At 48.2% G+C, this 22,085-nt stretch overlaps 2 protein-coding genes across 2 annotated transcripts; one reads left to right on the top strand and one right to left on the bottom strand.

Annotated features, from left to right (window-relative positions):
- The first annotated feature begins 8,552 nt into the window (after positions 1-8,552).
- LOC127189973 (cytochrome c oxidase subunit 8B, mitochondrial-like) lies at positions 8,553-10,032 on the top strand. The gene is made up of 2 exons (XM_051147026.1): positions 8,553-8,741; positions 9,887-10,032. Exons 1-2 carry the CDS (start codon positions 8,631-8,633, stop codon positions 9,986-9,988), a joined length of 213 nt encoding a protein of 70 aa, XP_051002983.1. The 5' UTR covers positions 8,553-8,630; the 3' UTR covers positions 9,989-10,032.
- A 557-nt stretch (positions 10,033-10,589) lies between these two features.
- Psmd13 (proteasome 26S subunit, non-ATPase 13) lies at positions 10,590-21,810 on the bottom strand. The gene is given in 14 exon segments (XM_051145585.1): positions 10,590-10,705; positions 11,248-11,364; positions 11,479-11,544; positions 11,546-11,560; positions 13,348-13,410; positions 14,755-14,880; positions 14,959-15,038; positions 15,902-16,073; positions 16,940-17,026; positions 17,212-17,255; positions 17,512-17,567; positions 17,680-17,714; positions 20,450-20,528; positions 21,619-21,810. Coding segments are annotated over 14 exon segments (1,131 nt in total). The 5' UTR covers positions 21,714-21,810; the 3' UTR covers positions 10,590-10,609.
- Between the last annotated feature and the right edge of the window lie 275 nt (positions 21,811-22,085).

The following is a 22,085-nucleotide window of genomic DNA, read 5'->3' as shown; positions in this document are numbered from 1 at the left end:
GAATGAGTTCGTAAAGGTGGTTGGCCCGCCACATACCTTTTCTCAAGTCAGCTTCCCTGGTGGGTCCGAGGAGGAATCCAGCTTACAAAGATTTAGCTCTGACCCACAGAAATACAGATTTTGGTAAGCACACTGTGTCAGGTTGCTAGGTTTGTGGCCACTTGTTGCACAGGAACTAGTGTTCCCTGGTACGTCGCGTGTGTATGACTTTAGAAGAGGCAACGCTCCGCTTCTGTACCGCATGGTGTATCTGTGTTACATTTGACACCAACTTAACACAACAAACGCAAAAGGAGGATCGATGACTTGTCGTTGCAGAGTGAAAGGTCAGAAAAGCTACCCTGTTTAGGGCTCAATTTCCTCAACTGCGTTAGTTCAGTCAGGAGTCTGCAGGGCCACAGGGCCAGCGGGAGGAGGAACAGGAGGAGAAAAGGGGGAAAGGAGAGGTTGGCTAATTTTAGGAATTGGATTCCTAGATTATGGGGACTTGGGGGGGGGGGGCTCATGGCCTGATGGGAAGCTGGCAGGTACAGACCCAGGGCAGAGCACCCAGAGTTGCCAGAAGGCAGGATTCTCTCTTGCTCGGGTAAATCAGACTTGGCGCTACTCATGTCTTTAACTAATCACAAGGCTCACTCACATTATGCAAGATCCTTTGTTCCACCAAAGCCCACCAACTTGGCTGGTGTTCTCGCTGCAAGAACTCTCGCAGAGGCATCTATTGTTTGACTGAATATCTCGACGTCAGAGTCCAGTCAAATTGACACATCAAGTTAACCATTACATGAACAAAACAGCTGAGGTTTTGAAACTTTGTGGCCAGGTCCAGAGGGCACATTCCTGGCAAGAGAGCTTGCATCAATCTACCTTTCATGGAGAAAAATCATAGCATGGATGTACGAGGGTTAGAAGTCTGGCAGGCTAGGGATGGGCTGTGAATGAATCCAGAGATAAACCGGAGAAGACAGCTTATCAGAGTCACCTCAGTAGAGCGAGGCAGGCAGGTGAGGAAAACTGCCCAGAGGCCACGAGCTGCTTCTGGAATGTTCTGTTGTTGTTTTATTTGAGACAAGGTTTCTCTGTGTAGCCATGGCTATTCTGTAACTTACTCTGTAGACCAGGCTGGCCTCAAATGTGGGGAGCTTCCCTTAGTGGCTCTTGGCTTAAAACATTGGGCAATTCCACCTTGTCTGTAGACTCCATTTTCTACACTTCTGCCTGGCACGTAGCAGGCTGGGGTCAGCCCAGGCCACTCCACTCCTTCCTGGGAGACCGCTTGCTTATCTTGCTTCCGTAGCTGTGTTCCCTCAGAGCTCACTCCCTTATCTTGGAGTCTTTGATACAAAGGATGGATAGCAGGACATCTGCCAATAGGTTCCCATAGCAACCCTGCTTCCCCCAAATGCCCTTGCCCCCGAAATTGCCTATATAAACCCTGTAAAATTTTTCAATAAATGGGGCTTGATCGGAAATACTGTCTTACCCTCATTTCTTCGTGTCTCCTGTCGTTTTTTCACTCCTGCACCCCCTTCTAGGGTCTCCATTTGAAAACCCCTCGGGCTGGGGCACTCAAACTCAAAGATCCACCTGCCCCTGCCTCCCAAGTGCTGGGGTCAAAGGCGTGCACCACCACTTCCTGGCTTTTTAAACTTTCTTGATGTTTGATTTTAATTTTAAAATTTTATTTATTTACTGGCGCGGGGTGGGGGGTGGGGGGGTGGGGGTCATGTACAAGGCGTCGCATACCGGTGGAGGTCAGAGAATAATTGTGGGAGTCTGTTTCCTCTTTCTTCCATGTGTGTAGTACTAGGGATGACCCACCTTGCTGGCTGCTGCTTTATTGTTTTTGAGACAGGCTCTTTCTCATCCCAGGCTGGTGCTCTCTATGGGACTGAGGAGGACCTTGACTCTATGATCTTCTCTAGTACCAGGACAAGTATATATCACTATTCCAGGTTTATGTTGTGTTGGGGATCTGACTCCGGGCTTTAGACATGGAAGCACTCAAACCGATCCTGCATCCCCACCTGGCACAGGCTCATCCTATGGCGAGCGTTTCCGTATGAGTTTTCAGTCGCTGTTTCTACGTCAAAGTGTCTTGGTTGTTCAGGTTGTGTCAGGGCCGGCTCTTTTCTGGATAGGTGGGTGGACGTCTTTTTTTTTTTTTTTTTTTTTTTTTTTTTTTTTTCTTTAAAAAAAAAAGATTTATTTATTTACTATTTGTACAGTATTCTGCCTGCATGTACACCTCCACACCAGATCTCATTATAGATGGTTGTGAGCCACCATATAGATAGTTGTGGGAATTGAACTCAGGATCTTTGGAAGAACAGACAGTGCTCTTAACCTCCAAGCCATCTCTCCAGCTCTTTTTTTTTTTTTTTTTTTTTTTTGGTTTTTTGAAACAGTGTTTTTCTGTATAGCTTTGGCTGTCCTGGACTCACTTTGTAAACCAGGCTGGCCTCGAACTCACAGCGATCCACCTGCCTCTGCCTCCAGGGTGCTGGGATTAAAGGTGTGCGCCATCATGCCCGGCCCCTGGGCGGACATCTTAATCTGCTGAGTATATTAGCTCCTTTTCTTGTTGACATGACAAAATATCTGAGAAAAAGAACTTCAGGAAGGGAGCACTTATTTTTGTCTGGAGTTTGAAGGTGTTTCCGTCTTGGTGGAGAGTCACAACAGTAAGAGCAGGAGAGGCCACTTGTTACATTAAATCCAGTCAGAAAGCAGAGAGAGATGAACAGTGATGCTCAGCTGCCTTCCAGGGGCTCCCAGCCCATGGCACAGTGCTGCCCCGTATGCTGAGCAGGCCCATCCTCTTCATTTAAACCTTTCTGGAAACATCCACACAGTCACACCCAGAAGTATGCTTCTATGGTGATTCCGAACCAAGTCAATAATTAAGAGTAACCTACACATCGAGGAATGATTTTTTTACACAGTGGACTGCCATCTCATCTTAAGACTTGCTGCCCATGCAAGGCAGCATGGGTCATCAGGAGTCAAACATACAAGGGTCTGAGCCTGTTCATGAAAAAGCAGAAACAGCAGCATCGCTGCCTTCAGACTGCAGCCAGCGCTTGTGATGGCTTATTCTCTGTGGTATGTGCTCAGGGTAGCAGGGGTCCTGTTCTGTGCTTAACCTTCTCTGAGGCCAAAGTGGCCTCCCTCATTCCGAGGCTAGCTCAGCAGTCATCCATCCTTTGTAGAGCACCAGTAAACAACAACAAGACAACAACAACAACAACACCTACCCCTACCCCCTCTAAGAACCCTCTTTAGTTTTCTGTGATTCTGGCAAATATGAAGTATCCAGTGGGAGGGCGACTTTGCAGGTAAAAAGGAAAGACTGGTTCTCACCTGGGCAAGCTTTTACTATTTCTCAAAATGGCTGATTGGTTTTGAATGAGTGTGAAGCATCATGTTTTTCATTAGTTATGCATTCGTATGCATCCGTGTGACTTTTGCCATGTATATGTGGACAGTCACACTGTATATCACTGCACACACAGAAGCCAGGAGAGGGCTTCAAACGCCTTTGAAATGGAGTTACAGGCAATCGTGGGATACCAGGCCTGTTATGCAATTGCGGGGCAAGTGTTTTTAACCAACGAGCCATCTCTCTAGCCCAATCATCCACCATGTTTATATGTGACATAAAAGTGGTGATGTGAAATGTGCAATAAACCTTCAGGCCTGCCAGGCGTGGTGGCGCACGCCTTTAATACCAGCACGTGGGAGGCAGAGGCAGGTGGATCGCTGTGAGTTCGAGGCCAGCCTGGTCTACAAAGTGAGTCTAGGGTAGCCAAGGCTATGCAAAGAAACCCTGTCTCCCTAGGGGTCCCACTCAAACTAAGGCACCAGCCAAGGACAATACAGTCCAGATCTAGCCAATGGACAGATCATTCTCCACAGTTGAGTGGAGAGTGGGATATGACTTTCACACAAACTCTGGTGCCTCATATTTGACCATGTCCCCTGGAGGGGGAGACCTGGTGGCACTCAGAGGAAGGACAGCAGGTTGCCAAGAAGAGACTTGATACCCTATGAGCATATACAGGGGGAAGAAATCCCCCTCAGGAACAGTCATAGGGGAGGGGAATAAGGGGAAAATGGGAGGGAGGGGAGAATGGGAGGATACAAGGGATGGGATAACCATTGAGACGTAACAAGAATAAATTAATAAAAAATTTAAAAAAAAAAAAAAGAAACCCTGTCTCGAAAAACCAAAACCAAACCAAACCAAACAAACCCCAAACCTTCAGACCTGAATAATCTATCTGCTGTAAATGCCTGTAGAAGAGCCTGCAGTGTAGAGGCTGGTTTGCCCAGACCCTGCACGGAGGCTGAAATTCCCCACTAGCTAGTTTCCAGGTGCTGCTGGTTCAGAGACTACACTCTGTGGACCTGTTTTATGAGCTGTAAGCAGAAGCCCAATGTAAAGTGCAAAGTAAGAGACCTATCAGTGACCTCTGGGCACCAATAGCTAAAGCATCCCTTTGGAGTCTCTAGGAACATGCCCAATTCCTGCTCACAACTTTCCCCAGGAGCTCCTGCACTTCCAAGTCTGGCCACAAGGTGGTGCCCTGTGTCCACACCCATTCACTCAGATCTCCAGGGGTCCAGGGAAGCAGAGGTGACCTTCAGTTTCACAGAAAGGGTGTTCAGGTTATTGGTCTTCTCATACTTCTGGGTGCCACATGCATATGTTGTGTGTTTGAATGCAGAATAAAGACAAATAGAAGGGCAACCTGTCGACCAGATGCCCAGAGAGGCACTCATGTTCATGTCACGCTGTGGTCGGCTGGCCTGTATGAAGACTTCTCCATGGCTCAGTTTTCTTGGCTGCCCCATGTAGCAACATGGTTTCCTTTAGGTAGGTTGTGCCTGGAAAGTTCTGGAAGGTCAGACAGTCTGGGGAGGGTGTGGGAAGGGAATGGAGGGTTATAGCTGGTGCGGTCACCTTGGTTCTGAGAGGGCCTGTGAACTCTGTTGATTATAACTCCTTGCATTTTCCACCCCCTCCAACCCTTCCCTCACTGAGGCCTCATCCAGCGTGCCTGGGATAAGAGACGTTGGGAAGCCTGAAGCCACGGAGGGTCTCTCTACCCCGTGTGCCATGTGCTCCTACTGTGTTAGCAATAAGGAATAGTGTGGGTCACATGGAAACACTTTGCCCCATCTTTACGACTTTTCTGTAAGCCTAAAACTTCTCTTAAAAGCCAAAGTATCAGACAGAGCTGAATCAGGAGCAATTCCCTGTCTTGACATTGCTAACTTTGTAGAAGGGTGGTACGATTTAGGTCTAGGGCAGTCTTGTCATCTGGGGATGGTCCTGCCAATGCCAGTCAAAAAATGGCCCAGGCCTGGAAGAGCAGAGATAGAGACCTCCGCAAGAACTGGCCTGGATGGGCTAGGGACAGGCCTTATTTGTGAAAGAAGAAACATCACCGGAAGACAGAGCCTCTGAACAAGGCTCAGGTCCACAGCTTTATCCAAGACTGGCCCCCAAGGCTATAATTAAGGCTTCAGGCGGAAGGGATTACTCCACAGGAGAGGAAGAGCCCTCCCCTCGGCCCCCCACAGCCTGAGGCTGGAATCTGGAGCCCAGGGCTGTGGAAATAATATACAAGACACCTCCCCCACCCAAGCCCTCCCTCTGACCTCCTTGGACTTGGCTCCTTGCTGCATTGCACTGGGTCTACAGGGTAGGTGGAGCTTAAGGAGGCGGCCCATGTACACAGCAATGGCTAAGGACAAGGCTGAATGCCCAGTGACCACACCTCCTATATCTTGGCTTGGGCTCACACCAACATTGCCTGAAAGTAACTAAGGAGCACCCTGGGCTGTGGCCTCTCTCAGCCATGACCATGCCTTCTGATAATGGAACATTTTCCCAGAAGATGACTCAGCTTTGCATTACCCTGTCTAGCTCAGTGCCTGGTATATGGTGGAAACATCACCCATCCTTACATTTCCTTGCCCAACTGACTACCGATCTATCCACCCACCCATCCAACTGTCCACCCACCCACCCACCCATCCATCTACCTACCCACCCATACAACTGTCCACCCACCTACCCACCCAGCTATCCATCCCCCCATCCAACTGTCCACCGACCCATTTACATTACCTACCCACCCATCTATCCATTCACTCATCCACCCATCTACCCATTCACTCATCCACCCATCTATCCATTCACTCATCCATCCATCTATCCATTCACTCATCCACCCATCTACCCATTCACTCCCTCATCCATCCATCTATCCATTCACTCATCCATCCATCTATCCATTCACTCATCCATCCATCTATCCATTCACTCATCCATCCATCTATCCATTCACTCATCCATCCATCTATCCATTCACTCATCCATCCATCTATCCATTCACTCATCCATCCATCTATCCATTCACTCATCCACCCATCTACCCATTCACTCATCCACCCATCTATCCATTCACTCATCCATCCATCTATCCATTCACTCATCCACCCATCTATCCATTCACTCATCCATCCATCCATCCATTCACTCATCCATCCATCTATCCATTCACTCATCCACCCATCCATCCATTCACTCATCCACCCATCTATCCATTCACTCACTCCCCCATCCATTCACTCATCCACCCATCTATCCATTCACTCATCCACCCATCTATCCATTCACTCATCCACCCATCTATCCATTCACTCATCCACCCATCTATCCATTCACTCATCCATCCATCTATCCATTCACTCATCCACCCATCCATCCATTCACTCATCCACCCATCTATCCATTCACTCATCCACCCATCCATTCACTCATCCACCCATCTATCCATTCACTCATCCACCCATCTATCCATTCACTCATCCACCCATCTATCCATTCACTCATCCACCCATCTATCCATTCACTCATCCACCCATCTATCCATTCACTCATCCATCCATCCATTCACTCATCCACCCATCTATCCATTCACTCATCCACCCATCTATCCATTCACTCATCCACCCATCTATCCATTCACTCATCCACCCATCTATCCATTCACTCATCCATCATCTGGATTGCCTAACTGCCTGAGCAATCTGGTAGGCCAGAAACTGCTCTAGATCCTAAAGACTCAGTAGAGAACACAGAGTTCCTACCCTCTCGACATGCTTTAGTCAAGGGAGCACATGGTGGAGCAAGATATACTTCAGATGTCATTTGAACAAAGCTTCGTGACCTGAATACCTGAGGTATGTGAGAAAAGAAGGGGTTGTTCAGTAAAAGGCACGAGTGTGTGCTGACAATGTGCTATGTACATCACTCAGGCCTTGGGGCTATGGAGAAGGCAGTGTTTGGAGCCTGTTGGAGACTGCAGTGTAGGTAGTAATGATGGCTGCTTTACAGGAACTGTTTGAGACAACAAAGTAGAGATGTTTGAGGCTAGACTTTGGAAAGATGGGGAGCTTATCTTTTTGGAGTGTGGTGCTACTGCTGGGCTGGAAACAGAGTATAAACTCTAGAGGAAATAGGGGGCTGTTGCCAGGGAAGGAGCACTTCCGGGCCCCAGAACTTGGCCCTGAGGTGGGGAGAGCTGTCAGTGCTTAGTCCGGTCCAGATGGAGACTGAGAAGCTGGCAGTGCTAAAGCAGACTGGTCCAGGGCAGAGGAGGTCTGGGAAGACTGGATGGCGACCCAAGAAGTTTGGTACCCACAGGTCAGAAAGAGACTCAGTGAGCTGGGAGGAAAGGCAGCCACCAAGCCAAGCAAGGCTGACGCAGTGCTGGAAAACTGCCCTTCGCATTTGGTAGGAGTCAGTTGGGATAAGAGGACAGAGGCAGGACAGAGGAACGCATGGAGGGAGAGTGGGGTGTGCCTTGGGAAGAGGGCAACAGTCTTCTGGGGAGCACCAATCCAAGTCTGAGAAGAAATGGATGGCACACTGTCTGCAGAGGCCAGAGTGCTAGAGTTCACCCAGCCTGATGCCCTGACTGGGGACATAGGTCTGGGGTCAGACATGGCTGCAGGCCACAGCTGGCACTCAGAAAGTGCCTGCTCTGTGTTCTATTTTGTTCCTTTGAGGCCATTCAGTATGTAGAAACTACACCTCTCTGGAGAAACTCCCCAGCTACGCCTAGAACCTACGAAGGAGAGACTCAACACAACAGGACTACTGGTTCAAAGTAAACCATGTGAGAACGGGAAGGCCAGCCCAGTCATTCGCTCAGGATCATTATCATACCTTGAGTGCAGGTTGCATGGTTCTGTGTGGTTGACCAGCAAGATTTAAACGTTCACTTTTAAAAGTATGCCACATTTCTTGTACTTCAAGTCTGACTTTCCCAGACCTAGCCCATTGAAAGATTTTTCTGCAAAGAAGTGAACCTTGCTCAGAATGGCCTACACCCTCTACCTGCATTTTGAGGGGCTCACAGCAAGCTCCCAGGGCAGACTGGCTCTCTCCCAGCCACCAGCAGGCATCCTTGCTGCCAAGTCTTGTGACAGGAGACAGCTGCAGCTCTCCACCCCAGCTATAAAAAGCCCTAACCACCCAAGTGAGCAGAGGACGTGCAGCGGCCACTCAGGGTACCTCTTTGGGGCCAAGGAAGGAGTGCGACCTGAAAATCATGCCCAGGCTCCCCCCTGTCCTGCAGCTGCTCCAAGTGCCTGTGAAGCATACAGTGGTTCCCAAAGCCCACCTCTCAGCCAAACCAGCCAAAACCCCTACTTCCGCCATGGTAAGTAACTTCTAAGGTGGCATTTCCTGGGTTTTAGGGCAACAGGTAAGATTAAAGTGATAAGGAAAAGGTGAATGCGTTTTATGCCAATGCAGCGTCCACGTGCCAGGAGAGGGGTTCTGGCACCACTGCCTGTGGGCCAGGCTCCTAGAGGGCTACGGAAATGGTGATTTGGGGGCTTTCCTCAGGCCTCACTTACCTCTGGCCAAGGTCAGCAGTGGCATGACTAGGGGGCAGAGGTCAAGTGTGATACAGGGCTTGTAGCGGGATGTGCTTATTCCAGTTATGGGGAAGGTGGGCTGCTCTGAGGGTGAAACTCCTCAAGGACCCCGGCATATAAAGTGTGCCTGTCTTACATATGAATTAACCTAAGAACCAGGTTACCTGGTCACAGGCATACAGCTATGACTCAGTCCAGAGTAAGAGTCCCATTCTAGGCCAAATTTGCTTATACTCAGGATTAATTAAGGTCAACAGAGAAGATGGTTTCCAATTAAGTACTGACTCAGCTTCAAGACTGACGAACGGGAAGCCTGGACACTGGCCATGTTTAGGGGGGACTCAGGGTGCCAGGCAGTCAATACCTCAGAATCCGGTTCCTTACATAAAGCTACTGAGAACATAGGGCTTCTTCTGGGGTCCCTACTGCACATGAGGCACCCACACAGGGCAGTGTCTGACCTCAGCCAGCGTGGCTTCTGAATGGGGCTGCGCTGACATTGTTTATTACGTCTTAGCTGTTTCGCTATTGTTCTACATAGCGCCCTGGAACATGACGGTGAATCACAGGAGCCGAGTGCGCCTCTGCCTCCCTGGAGGCTGCTTTAGCTAGGCAAGACCTTGGGCTCTGAAGGGCAAGGCTGTTTCTCCCGATTTCTGAGGTCATTCTCCCTGCCAAGGACTTGAGGCTGCCAAGCTCTCTGACGCAGCAAAGCCTGCTTGCTCCCAAGCAGAAGGCAGATGGGGATATGGCTGGCCAACCTAGAGAGAGGGAGAGCAATGGCAGTCATCTCCAGCTAGAGGGATGCTTCTGGCTGAGGCCAAAGCCTGCACTGCAGGGCTCTAAGGACAGGAGTCCCCTGCCCAGTGGCCAGGCCCAGTCTTTCTAGTGGCCAGCAGATTCACGTTTGTTCTCCTTTCCGCAGGAGCAGGCCGTGGGGCTCAGTGTCACGTTCGTCGGCTTCTTGGTTCCTGCAGGGTGGATCTTATCCCACTTGGAGAGCTATAAGAAAAGCTCCATGGCATAAAGCAGCACGGCCCTCAACATTAAACTTGTCCATCGTGCTCGTGTTGATTCTTGTGCGTGCCCTAGTGACGCTAGGTGGTAAGGGTGAATGCCCGAGTCTGAGGAAGCACTCAAGGGGGCTGCAAAAAGCCCTCCCTGCCTCACAATATAGAACTCACTTCCTCGGTCGCAGACTGGGCATGGTGGTAGGGGAAGAGTAAGGCTAGTTCCCATCACTGCTTCCTTTCTTCAGGCATAGGACTGGCCAGGAAGCTAAGCCCCAAAACAGAAGCATCACCAGAACAAAGCAAAGGCATTTATTAAAGGAGCGTTCTCAGACCGCAATGGAGAAGGTACACTAAGGTGGACTTGGGTGGAGACGACTCCGTCCCCATCCCCACCTGTGCCCTTCCTCATCACCCAGGCCTGGAGTCCCCCCTCCCACCCATGCAGGCTACAAAACGCCCCACATTGGAGCCTTCTCCAAGTAATCACACCCCTACCAATACAGATCTCTGCTTTTATAGCAAGCACAGTTCCTACTCCTAGCAGGATCCCAATTCAAGTCAGATCTCCGCTGATGGTTTTAGGGGTTGAAGAATTGCCATGCGGGGGGCGGCAAAGTCTGCAGGACCCTGGGGTACTAGGTGAGGATGTCTTGGGCCTGGTGTTCCACCAGCATTTCCATACTCTTCACATCAGTGCACCACAGCTCCAGGCGCTCCTTCATTCCCTTGATCTAAAAAGGCAAGTCGGGGTCACAGGGGTTTCAGGGTAGAAGGGAGCCACAGGCCCTGTGTGTGGTGCTAAATCTCTAGAGCTTCTTGGGGAAATGCTAAGGGCAACAGAGCTGAAGGTAGAGGGCTGTGACGGGATCACTGTGCCAAGTCTCGTCACGGGGACATTCTAAAAACTCACATGAAAGAAAAAGAATGGAGGAAATCACAAGATTAAATGTCCAGAAAATACGAGTGAGGATATGGGATCAAGTCACAGAACCAGGAACACGTCTGACCAGAGTACCAATTTTCAGATTAGGAGGCATCACCAGCACAGCCACACCGTTGTCACGGTAAGCCCCTAAATGCAGGGCTCAGAGCCGGGAGTGCATTTCCTACAGCCGTATCTCCACAGTGGTAATCCCATCTGCAACACTCTGCAGAACAGCGTCTTCCTCCCAAATGGCTTCTGTCCACATAAAACTAGAATGGCACTGCTACAACCCACGTCCGTGCGCTACAACCCACGTCCGTGACGCAGGCAGGGGCTCGGTCCCCTTACCTGCTGCAAGTCCAGCACTCGAGGCTGCACCCATGTCATATGCACCCGCTTGTCCACCTCGTCGATGCTGCCTCTCACCAGCCCCACCGACAGGGCCTTCATCACCAGCAGCTCCACCTGTGCAAGGGGCTTGCCTGAGACGCACTGGGAGCAGAGTACTGGCCCAGGCCAGAACTCTGCTAAGGGTGGGGCAGTCCCGGGACTCTGACACTCTAAGTCCAAGAACCATACCTTATTCACAGTGATTTTGGCACTTGTGGCAATTTCTTCAAAAGTGAGTTGTCTGTGGTTGGCAGGCCCGCGTGAAAGTCATCTGAAAAACAAAACTATTTTTCTAAGCAAAAGTGGTCAGAGAATTGGCTTTTTAAGTTTTGTTTTTTTTTTTGGTCAGGGATGGAGATAGCTTAGCAGTTAAGAGCAGAGGCTGCTCTTCCAGAGGACTCAAACTCAATTCCCAGCACCAACATGGCAGCTCACAACTGTCCATAAGTCCAGCTCCATGGGATCTAACACCCTCACACAGACATACATGCCACACATGCAGGTGCAGGCAAAACACCAATGCATGTAAAATATAAATAAATCATTAAAAAAGTTTCCAGTCTCTGGCTATTACAAATAAAGCTGCTAAGAACATAGTTGAGCCAAGTGTCCTTGTGGTATGGTGGCTGGGAGGTGGGGGTGGGGACAGGAAGGATCAGGTGTGGGGAGGAGAGAAGGAGAGAATACTGGGAGAGACAACTAGAATCAGAGGCCATCTCAGGAACGAGCTAGAAACTAGCACAATGGAAACTCCCAGGAATTGGTAAGGGTGACTCTAGCTAAGACTTCTAGCAATGGGGGCTATGGAGCCTGAAGAAGCCATCTCCTGTAAGCAGGCAAGACTTCCAGTGGAGGGAATGGGATACCAAACCAGCCGCAAAACCTTTGACCTACAATTTGTCCTGTCAACAAGATGTGCTGGGGTAAAGGTGATGCAGAAATTGTGACAGTGGCCAATCAATGACCGGTCCAGCTGGAGAACCATGCCATGAGAAGAAAGCCCAGAGGGCCAGGAGCCAGAGGCTGCATAGCCCAGAGACCCAGGATAGAGCCAAACAGAAATGGAGAAAATAAAGCCAATGAAATGATTCCTAAAGATGTTCTGCTATACTCATCGACTGGCATCTGGGCCAATTGTCATCGGAGAGGCTTCACCCAACAACCGATGAAAACAGACACAGAGACTCACAGTCAAATATTAGGCGGAGCTGAGGGACTACTGCAGGAAGAGGGGAAGGATTGTAGGAGCCAGAGGGGTCGAAGACACCACAAGAAAACCCCACAGAATCAGCCAACCTGAACCTAGAGGGGCCACAGAGACTGAACTACCAGCCAGGGAGCCTACATGACACTGACCTGGGCCTCTGTACATGTGTGACAGTTATGTAGCTTGGTCTTCTTGTGGGACTCTTAACAGTGGGAGCAGGGGCTGTCTCTAACTCTGCTGCCTGGCTTTGGGACCCTTTCTCCATACTGGGTTGCCTTATCTAGCCTTAATAGAAGAGGTGCCTAGTCTTACTGCAACTTTATATGCCATAGCAGGTGATATCCATGGAGGCTGGCCCTTTTCTGAAGAGAAATGGAGGAGTGAATGGGGGGAGGGGAGAGGGAAAGCAGGAGGGGACTGAGAGGCGAAACTGCTGTGCTGTCCAGATGTAAAATACATAAGTGTGTGTGTGTGTATGTATGTATGTGTATATATATATATATATATATATATAGAGAGAGAGAGAGAGAGAGAGAAAGTAGATACGGTTCAGTGGGTAATGCCTTGCTATCAAGCCTGGCAACTCAGGATTCGATCCTCAGAACCCATGAGGCAGCAGGGGAGAGAAACGCTCTCATTTTCTGTACTTCTCTCCCACAAAAGAATAAATGTAAAAAAAAAAAAAAAAAAAAAAAAAGGTAAGATCCAAATTCAAACTTAAATGAGCAGAGGCAAAAAGAGAAAACAGACAGGAGCGGGGCTCTGAGAAGAGGCTGGAAAGCTCATGGGGCCTAGCTGGCTCAAGAGCACTGTTCAAGTCCTGTGGACAGGGATTTTTGGGTGTTTCTTACCTCCATAAGGCACAACAGCTGGATCTTCCTCAGAAGCTGGGTCTCGTTGGCTGCTAAGTCAGGCTGCGAGGTGCAGAAACAGAAGCATGTGTTCTGAAACTCTACTACAGGTCAAACTAAAAGATACCAGGCAAGCCTGAGCACTTTACACTGTGGCTAGCTGAGGCTTACTGATAGTTCCAAGTGATTCTAAATCCTTTTATCTCTGAATTTAAAGGAGAAACAGACTAGTCAGGCATGGTCCCACACTCCTGTAATACCAGCACTCAGGGAGGCAGAGGCAGGCAGATCTCTGAGTTCGAGGCCAGCCTGGCTACAAAGCGAGTCCAGGACAGCCAGGGCTACTCAGAAAAACCCTGTCTCAAAAAACAAAAAAACAAACAAGAAGAGGAAGAGGATAAGGGGGAGGAGGAGGAAGAGCAAGAGCAAGAAGAGGAGGAGGAGGAAGGGGAGGAGGGGGAGGAGAAGAGAAGGGGAGGAGGGGGGGAGGAGGAGAAGAACCATATTAATAGGCTGTCTCTCAAGTGTATGAAACGAGATTTACACTGATGTTACTGACAACATGACCTGGTACCTCAAGAGTCTTGGTGGGGGCATCACGAGTAAAGAACAAATCTTGTGCCTTAAAAAGTTTTGAGTGGCACTGGCTGTGCGAACACAGTCTGCTGAAAGTGCCGAAGGCCTAGTGGCTTGTGCTGAGTCAAAACAGTCAGTGACTAATTTGCAACATAAAATCTCACTGTGGCTCTTCTTTTTGGATGTCTGCAGCTGCCATGATGCCACACCTGTGGTTCCAGTGCTGTGGATGAGGCAAGGGGATCCACGCCTCAGAATCAAAACAAAACAGGTCACATTCTGCCATGGAAAGTCCCAGCAGGGACATCTGTGCAGATATCCCTGGATCTTTTTGCTTCTTATGAATTGCTACAGCAAGCTAGTCTGTCTGTCTTTTCTCTTCTCTCCTCCTCCTCCTTCTTCTTCTTTTCTCTCTCTCTCTCTCTCTCTCTCTCTCTCTCTCTCTCTCTCTCTCTGTTCCCCTGCATCTCTTCAATCATTCAAGATTACAGGCATGGGGAGAGCAGAGCGGGATTCAGTGGAGAAAGAATTGGGAAAATAACAATTTCTCCCCCCCCCCCCCCAAAAAAAAAGAAAAAGAAAAAGAAAAAGAGATTACAGACATGGCTTCCTCTGGGAGGTCTACAGTGCACCTTCCCCCACACAGAGAAACACATTGTGTTTTTATGAACAGCACTGCGGTGACCCAGACTCCTAATGGCCTGTTTCTGGGACAGGAAGCCTGGCCTACCCATGTCCGGCCTTGTGCCTAGACCCTCCTGGGCATCTGGTGTGTGTAGGGGGGGATTAGCGAATCCTTGTGGAAGAGCAGTCACAGGCACATGAACCCACCTGCTGGCCCCAGGCTGTCTTCAGGGTCTGGAACCTATCCACATCACCACTATTGAAAGCGTACAGCGTGTCAATCAGCCACTGCCGGTCGGTGCTCCTCAGTGACTCCAGCACAGGGTGCATGAGCTGTGGGGACAGAGACAGTAAGCTGGCACAAGTCAGACTTTCCTCCTCCCTACACTGTTAAGTGTCAGGCCAACTTACAAGTTCTCCAAAGTTGAAAACGCCCTCGCCGAGAAGTCCAGCAAGCCCTAGCGTGAAGGCTCTCTCCTGTTGCTCTGAAACTGCAAAATGACACAGCCAGTCACATGTGGCTCTATAAAGCTCACCGCTTTCAGAATGTTGCTGCACCAAACCTCAGCATGAGCTATTCTTCAAAAGCGCTGGCATTCAGGCTAGACCAGGAGCCACGTACATGTGAATTCTGTGGAAGTACCACTTGCTTACACTGTTCTTCATAGAGAGATGGATGCAGTCTCTTCACTGTTCAGCTTATACTACTTCCTGGAGTAGTAAAATCCTTCACCCCCACCCTCACCCCTGCCACCCAGCTGTCTCATGGTGACAGCAGTCTACAGCTCTTTAGGCTGGATAAGTCTGCTTTCTCTTCTCTTGGCCACAGCAGCTGCTTTTCTGATATAGTTCTGTTGAGATGCAGGAAGCAAAGCTTTCTCTGCGTCTTTAGGAGTTGCCAGTCTCCTTACCACCAAGAGCACACGCATGAAAACGGGGCGAAATATCTTTCAAACACACTCTCCTTATTTTCGCCAAAACTCTGTGGTTACTTTTCCTTCTATCCTCAGATTCTCAAAACGCTGCAATTTATGCTCCCAGGCATGAACTCCTTTTAGAGCAAAGGTCTCAGCTATGGGGACATCACACGCCCTTCGTCCTGTCTGCAGGGCTGGAAAGGCACATCACTACAACAACTATAGGATCAGGCTTAGCTCCTCACATGGACCTGCAGAAGAGGGCAGCGACGGGGAAAGGTGAGCCTGCATGGGATTTGAATCAACCCTGGAGACAAATACTCTAAAAACATACACAAAGCTGTCCACTTTAAGACCTACGCCTTTCCGCACCTCACAGCTGCTGCGCTCAGCTATGGGCTCCCTGCACACTGAGAACTGTGAGGGCCCCGTGTCACCTGGCAGATTCTTGATGTCGACACAGCCCAGAAACCGTAGCGCGTCTCTGTAGTAGGACGCGTGGTTCCCGACTGTTTGATAGTATTTACTGGAGAGATCATAGAAACGACTGTGAACTGACGTCACACCAGGCAGGCTGTTGAGCATCTCTTCCACGTCCTCAATGGTTTCCTACACACAAGAAGTGAAATTGTCTTCCACCTTAAAAGAGCTTGAATGTAACACAAAGATGGAAAGTCTAAGCTACCAGGGCAAAGACTGGTAACATTAGTTAGACCGACGACACTAAAATGGAAAATGCTGGTTCATCCAAAACACAGAAGAAAATACAACAACAGGCTGTAGACTGGCAAAGACGTAACTCCACATCCTGCAGGGGTAATGAGCAAGAAAACACGAAGAGCCGGGTGCCGTGTGCACGCCTGTGATCCCAGCACCCAGGGAGGCAGAGGCAAGCTGATCTCTGAGTTTGAGGCCAGCCTGGTCTACAAAGCAGGTCCAGGACAGTCAAAACTACATAGAGGAACCCTGTCTTGAAAAACCAAAAGGAGAGAAAGAAAGAAAATATAAAGGACACAGTAGAAAAAGTGACAGGCAATTAACAGCAGTAGAGATGTGAGTGGAGTCGCTAGTAAACACCAACAACCAAGAGCCTGACAGGTGCCTAGAATGTTCTGTAGAACACGTCACACTGCCACTTCACAAGCACAGGCAGGGGACTGCCCATGCAGGGGAGCCTGGACAGAGAAGCGCTAACATGAACAGCACTTGTAATACAAAAAATGGTCTCAGTCCTTTTGTAGGAGAACAGGTACATATGCTATAAAACATGTATACACTGGGATACCACACAGGGGTAAGAATGGTCTACACATATCAAATCACAAATCTGGCTAGGGAAGACTAAGATATTAATATATATATATACTTTAAAAAAAATTCATTCCAGTGATGGTTAATTTATCATCTAAGAGGATCTAGAATCACCTAGGAGAAACAGTCGACGAGGATGACTGTGTGCATTACTATGCGCTCACCTTTGTAGCCTGTAGATCCCCAACATTTAGTTTTAGAGCTCCGATGGCTGTTTTACACAGTATCACTGCTTCATCGCTACTTTTTACCTGAAGAGATTAAAAAAATAAAACAAAACAAGGGAACCTCAGACATGTAGGTAGCAAATGTGCAGAGCAGGCTGCTCTTTGGGCACTGGCTTGACCGTGAGACCAAGAACATGGCTTCCGAAGGTGTAGACATAAATTATAAATCACACATATACCAGAAAATGCTTTTCAAGCTTCATACTCACCTTCTCACGAGTCTTTTCCAGAAAAGTAAGAGCCACATTAGGATCTAGAATAGAAACAAGAACAAAGTCAGACCCACCAGCAGCAGCTTTTTAAGCAGTTAAGACGTCTTTAGGCAAGATAAACAGTAACATTTTCTCTCTCTGTTTATGACAAACATCTCATACATAATGTACCCCATGCTGTCGTGGGACTATGTAACCCAGGTTGCGCTCACTGCCTCCCTCAGTGCTGGGATTACAGGTGTACACCACCAAACCTGGCCAATTTTGTATTTTCTATTATGAAACAAACAGGCTTACCGGCCATCTGTCTAACCACATGGAGAATTATTTCTACCAAGGACAAAGGGTTTACCCTGAAATAAAAACCATCAGTGTTTGAGTGTTAAAAAGCACTAATGTGTCTATTTTCAAGTTAAAAAAAAAAAAAAACAAACAAAAAACAACTGACCAAAGGGGATTGATTACCTGTGTTCAAATTCACTGATGAAGTTTTCATAAAGCTGTAAAGCCAAAGACGGACAATTAGTACAGTATGAGGTTGACTCTGAGCAGCCAGACTCCTAAAGCTGCCTCTAGTTAGAAAGGCGGCACTAAGACTGCCAAGCGCAAGTCTGCAAACCACGGTACCCAGCACATAGGAAGCACCACCTCAATCTTAGTTGAGCGATGGGAGAACCCTACCAGGGCTTATTTGAGTCCACGTAAATGAGCACTAATGAATTATTGAAAAAAACAAAAACAAAAACAAAAAAACCCAGAGCCCTTGGCTTTGAGAACGCGAACACTGGTCTGTAAGAATCTCCTAAATGGGGGCTGGAGAGATGGGTTGGTGGTTAAGAGGACTGTCTGCGCTTCCAAAGGACCCGGGTTCAATTCCCAGCACCCACATGGCAGCTCACAACTGTCTGTAACTCCACCTTCTGACACCTTCACACTAATACACATAAAATAAAATTAAATAAAATTAAAAAAAAAAAAAAAAAAGAATCTCCTAAATAGCTGGGCATGGAGGAGCACACCTTTAATCAAGCACTGGGGAAACAGAGGCAGGTAGAGCTCTCTGAAATTGAGGCCAGTCTGTTTTATAGAGCTAGTTCCAGGTCACCCAGGGCTACACAGGAGACTCTATATGTTAAAAATAAAATAAAATAAATAAAAATCTCCTAAATGCCAATTCCTACATTCTTCCTCCAAGGCGCTTCTAGCACAACAGCTAGGTCAGTGTAAAGTGCTCCTAATCAAGCAGAATAGTGCTGCTTCAAAAGTCAGAACGCTTTCTATAGGCCTATATTGCCACGTTTCTCAGCCACTCAGCACACGAGTACCTCCTAAGACACTAGACCAGTACTAAGGACACACCATGTGGGGCAACTGCTGAGCTTCCAAGATGCTCCTGGACTCTACTAGAGAAGAGGAGACAAACAAATGACAATATTCTTAGTTTAAGAAACAGAAAGAAGCTGGATATGGTGGCACACACCCATAATCCCAGCACGTGGGAGGCAGAGACAGGTGGATCTCTGTGAGAGTTCAAGGCCAGCCTGGTCTACAAAGCTAGTCCAGGACAGCCAAGGCCACACAGAGAAACCCTGACTTGAAAAACAAAAGCAAGCAAACAAAAAGAAACGTAGATAGGGGCTGGAGAAGCGGCTGGGTGGCTAAGAGCATCTGCTGCTGTTGCAGAGATCCGGGTCCGGGTCTCAGTACCCACGTGATGGTTCACAACCACCTGTGACACCTGCTCTGGTGGATCTAATGCTGTCTAACATCTGCAGGCGCCAAGCACGCCCATGGTGTACACGAAGGCAAGACATTCTTAAACACAAAATAAAACAAATACCTCCTCAAAAAGAAACACCGATGGGGCGGGGACCTATCAGCTAAAGATTAGAAAGCAAAAGGAAAATATGAACAATAGATCACTATGCAGTGCGTCTGATTTATTATTTTTTCCACATAATCCGGAAGACAGAATACTCAGCACAATCTTTAGGCTTACAAATGACTGCAATTTCTTAAGGGTAGTAAAATGTCAAATTGGTAAGTAGTGACCATAAGAAAACCTTACAACCCCAGGAGGTGAGGTAGAAAGTGGTAAGCTTCACTGTGAGCACCCTAATGTATCCAGGAGAATTAACTCAAGCTACAACTACATGCTAAGAATCCCTTTCACATGCAGATGATAAAGGGAACAATTTCAGAAAAGAGGCTTCTGGTGAGAAAATTCATGGGTATTCCTCAGGGAATCTGATCAAGTACGGGAAAGGGTGTCTTTTTTTTTTTCTTCCTTTCTTCTGCTGACATTTTAAAAGTGCTCTATTACAGAGACAACTTAGCACACAGGATCCCCTCCAACCCTCTCACCTTCAACTGAAGAGACAGTCTATTTTCTGTACTACCCGGGACAGAAATCTCTGGGCAAGTGGAACCCACGAGTGTGGACGGGGTAGGAGAGCTGGGAAGTGAGGGGAGCCATTTAAACAGTCTCTCTCCCTCCTCCTCCTCCTGTGCAAGCCAGGGTGGTCTTGAACTAAAGATCTTTTAGCCTCAAGTTTCTAAGTGCTAAGATTATAGGTGTGCTGCGGGTCCGGGGTCTTTGTTTTTTTGTGGTGTTGTGTAAGGTGCACAGGGCCTTGTAGATGTTAAGCCATGTTCCTAGCTCTAGTCTAAACTTTTAAAAACAGAGTCTGTTTCAGTGTTGTGGATTATTAGCTGTAACCTGTGATGATTTATTTATGTCTAATACTACACTAAAAAACAGACATAGAAGTACTTTCTCGGTGCTCAGTGACTGCTGAAAAGATGCAGCTCACTGGACCATCGTAAAGCCCATTTTTTGACTTTAAAAGTCCATCAGCAGAGCCAGGCACGGTAGTGCATGTCTCTAGGGGCAGCACTTGGGAGGCCAAGGCTGGTGGACTGTGGATTTGATCCCAGCCTGATCTACACAGTAAGTTCCAGGTCAGCCAGTGAGATCCTTTCTCAAACCAACCAACCAAAACCTATGAGCAGTGGCTGGAGAGATGGCTCAGTGACAGTTAAGAACATTTTGAAAACTCTAATTGGGTTCCTAGCATATACGCAAGCTGGCTCACAACTGCCTGCAACTCCTTAGGCATGCACACACGCACACGCACACACACACACACTCCTCTCTTTCATACACACATACAATAATAATTAAAGCCTGTGAGTATACCCAACATAATCTGGTCTAGGATGGCTACGTCATTACCTTAATGAGACCATCTCCTTGTGCAAAGCAAGGGTCCTGCACAAAATCAAGGACCTGAAGGGTCAGCTGATGCCACAACCTAAAAAACAAAAAGCCCTTCAGACCCACAAACTAATAGGAAGTAACAGATGCCTTCAACCTTGATGGTCCCCTCAAACATCAGTGCTACCCAGGTCTCAAGGCACAGTAGTTAAAGCAAGTGCTAACTAATTCAAGCTCATTTCTCGACTCTGCTGCGCCTTGGCCACGTATCCTCCTCAAGACTCCGTTTTCTTAGGTAACAGCTGAGAACATTTTTTGAGGCCGCACCAATACTCACTATGAGTGCCAACTGGAAGACCTGTGGAATTCTACAGCTATATTTTGAACTCTATACTTATTGGTTGAATATCTTGTGGAGAGACAGAAAACTGATATTCAGCCCCCTCATCTGTCAATGGGATGTCAGAAGGATGAAATAAGCCAATACTTGGAATAAACCAATATACTATCCTTTATGATATCGACATAGCGCATTTCACACCAAGACTAAAGGCTAATATTTAATAGTGCTTTGAAAAATACAAAATGTTACCCCATACAAGCAGTTATGTACTAAACATTGAAAATTTTCTCTTGAAAACACTAATAGTAGAAAACTGCTGAACACCATCAAATCACACGCATATTTGTTTAGAAAGATTTTGTGTTTCTTCATGAGAACGCTCAGGGTCACTAATGTTCTTAAGTTTATCCTGTTTCCAAACAAACTGAAACACTAAGATCTGGCAAAAGAAAAAAAAAAAAAAGCCGATATGAAACAACAGAAAATAGGGGCAGTGGGAAATGAATCAATGTTTGTGAGTCAAGAAGAAATTACAGGTTGTAGACAACCACAGTACGGCTTAGTACAAGTTACCCGGGTCTGTGTCTCTGACCGGGTGGCACTCTATCCTCAAAACTAAGCTGGCATCACAGGCCAACTCGGGCCCCCTTTACTTAAGAACACATGGAAGACGAAGCTTAGCAACCTGTCATAGCCGGAAAAGCTGGAAAGCAAAGTCCAGATTCAGGACCCTGGCTAGGCTAGGCTGTCGACCCTTTTCTTCCACATCCCCGACCCTCGAGACTGCTCGGAGACTTCTGGCCCTCTCACAGCTCTCTCCCTCCCGCCCCGCCTCGGAGCTCACTTCTTTGTGTACAGCTCTTCCAAACGGTGCCAAACGGCGGCCTGGCCCGGCCCGGAGCTCTGACTCTGCTGTAGGAAGGCCGGCACATCCTTCATGATTGCAGTACTGGGAACAGAAACACCTAGCAGTCGGAACCGGCAGGGATGGCGGGCGGAAGTGCTCGCTCACTTCCGTCACGGCGTCGCGCGAGGCACGCTGGGATCAGTATCCACCCCCCCTCCACCTCCCCCACCACACACGTTTGTCGCGGTCGTCAAGGTAACCGCGTTCTCGGCTTCCTTCAAATTTCTCCCGCATATCTGTCCCTGGCCTTGGGACGTTAAAGAAAGAATAGAAGTGGCTGTGGACAGCTGGCCACGTAGCCGCAAGCCTTCAGACGTGGTGTCTGGGGAGAACTATGTGTGATGCAATTCCTGACCGCAGTAAGCGATCAGAGAGCATTAGTTATCACTCGCCCGGTCAAGAAG

This window comes from Acomys russatus, chromosome 5, assembly GCF_903995435.1.
Source record: "Acomys russatus chromosome 5, mAcoRus1.1, whole genome shotgun sequence".
Classification (NCBI taxonomy): domain Eukaryota; kingdom Metazoa; phylum Chordata; class Mammalia; order Rodentia; family Muridae; genus Acomys; species Acomys russatus.
Note: the sequence above shows the minus strand (reverse complement) of the source record. Positions and strands in the feature narration are given on the sequence as shown.

Coding starts and splice junctions, on each gene's coding strand:
- LOC127189973 (XM_051147026.1), top strand. CDS start 8,631: ATGCCCAGGCTCCCCCCTGTCCTGCAGCTGCTCCAAGTGCCTGTGAAG. Junction 8,742..9,886: donor AAACCCCTACTTCCGCCATG/GTAAGTAACTTC, acceptor TCCTTTCCGCAG/GAGCAGGCCGTGGGGCTCAG.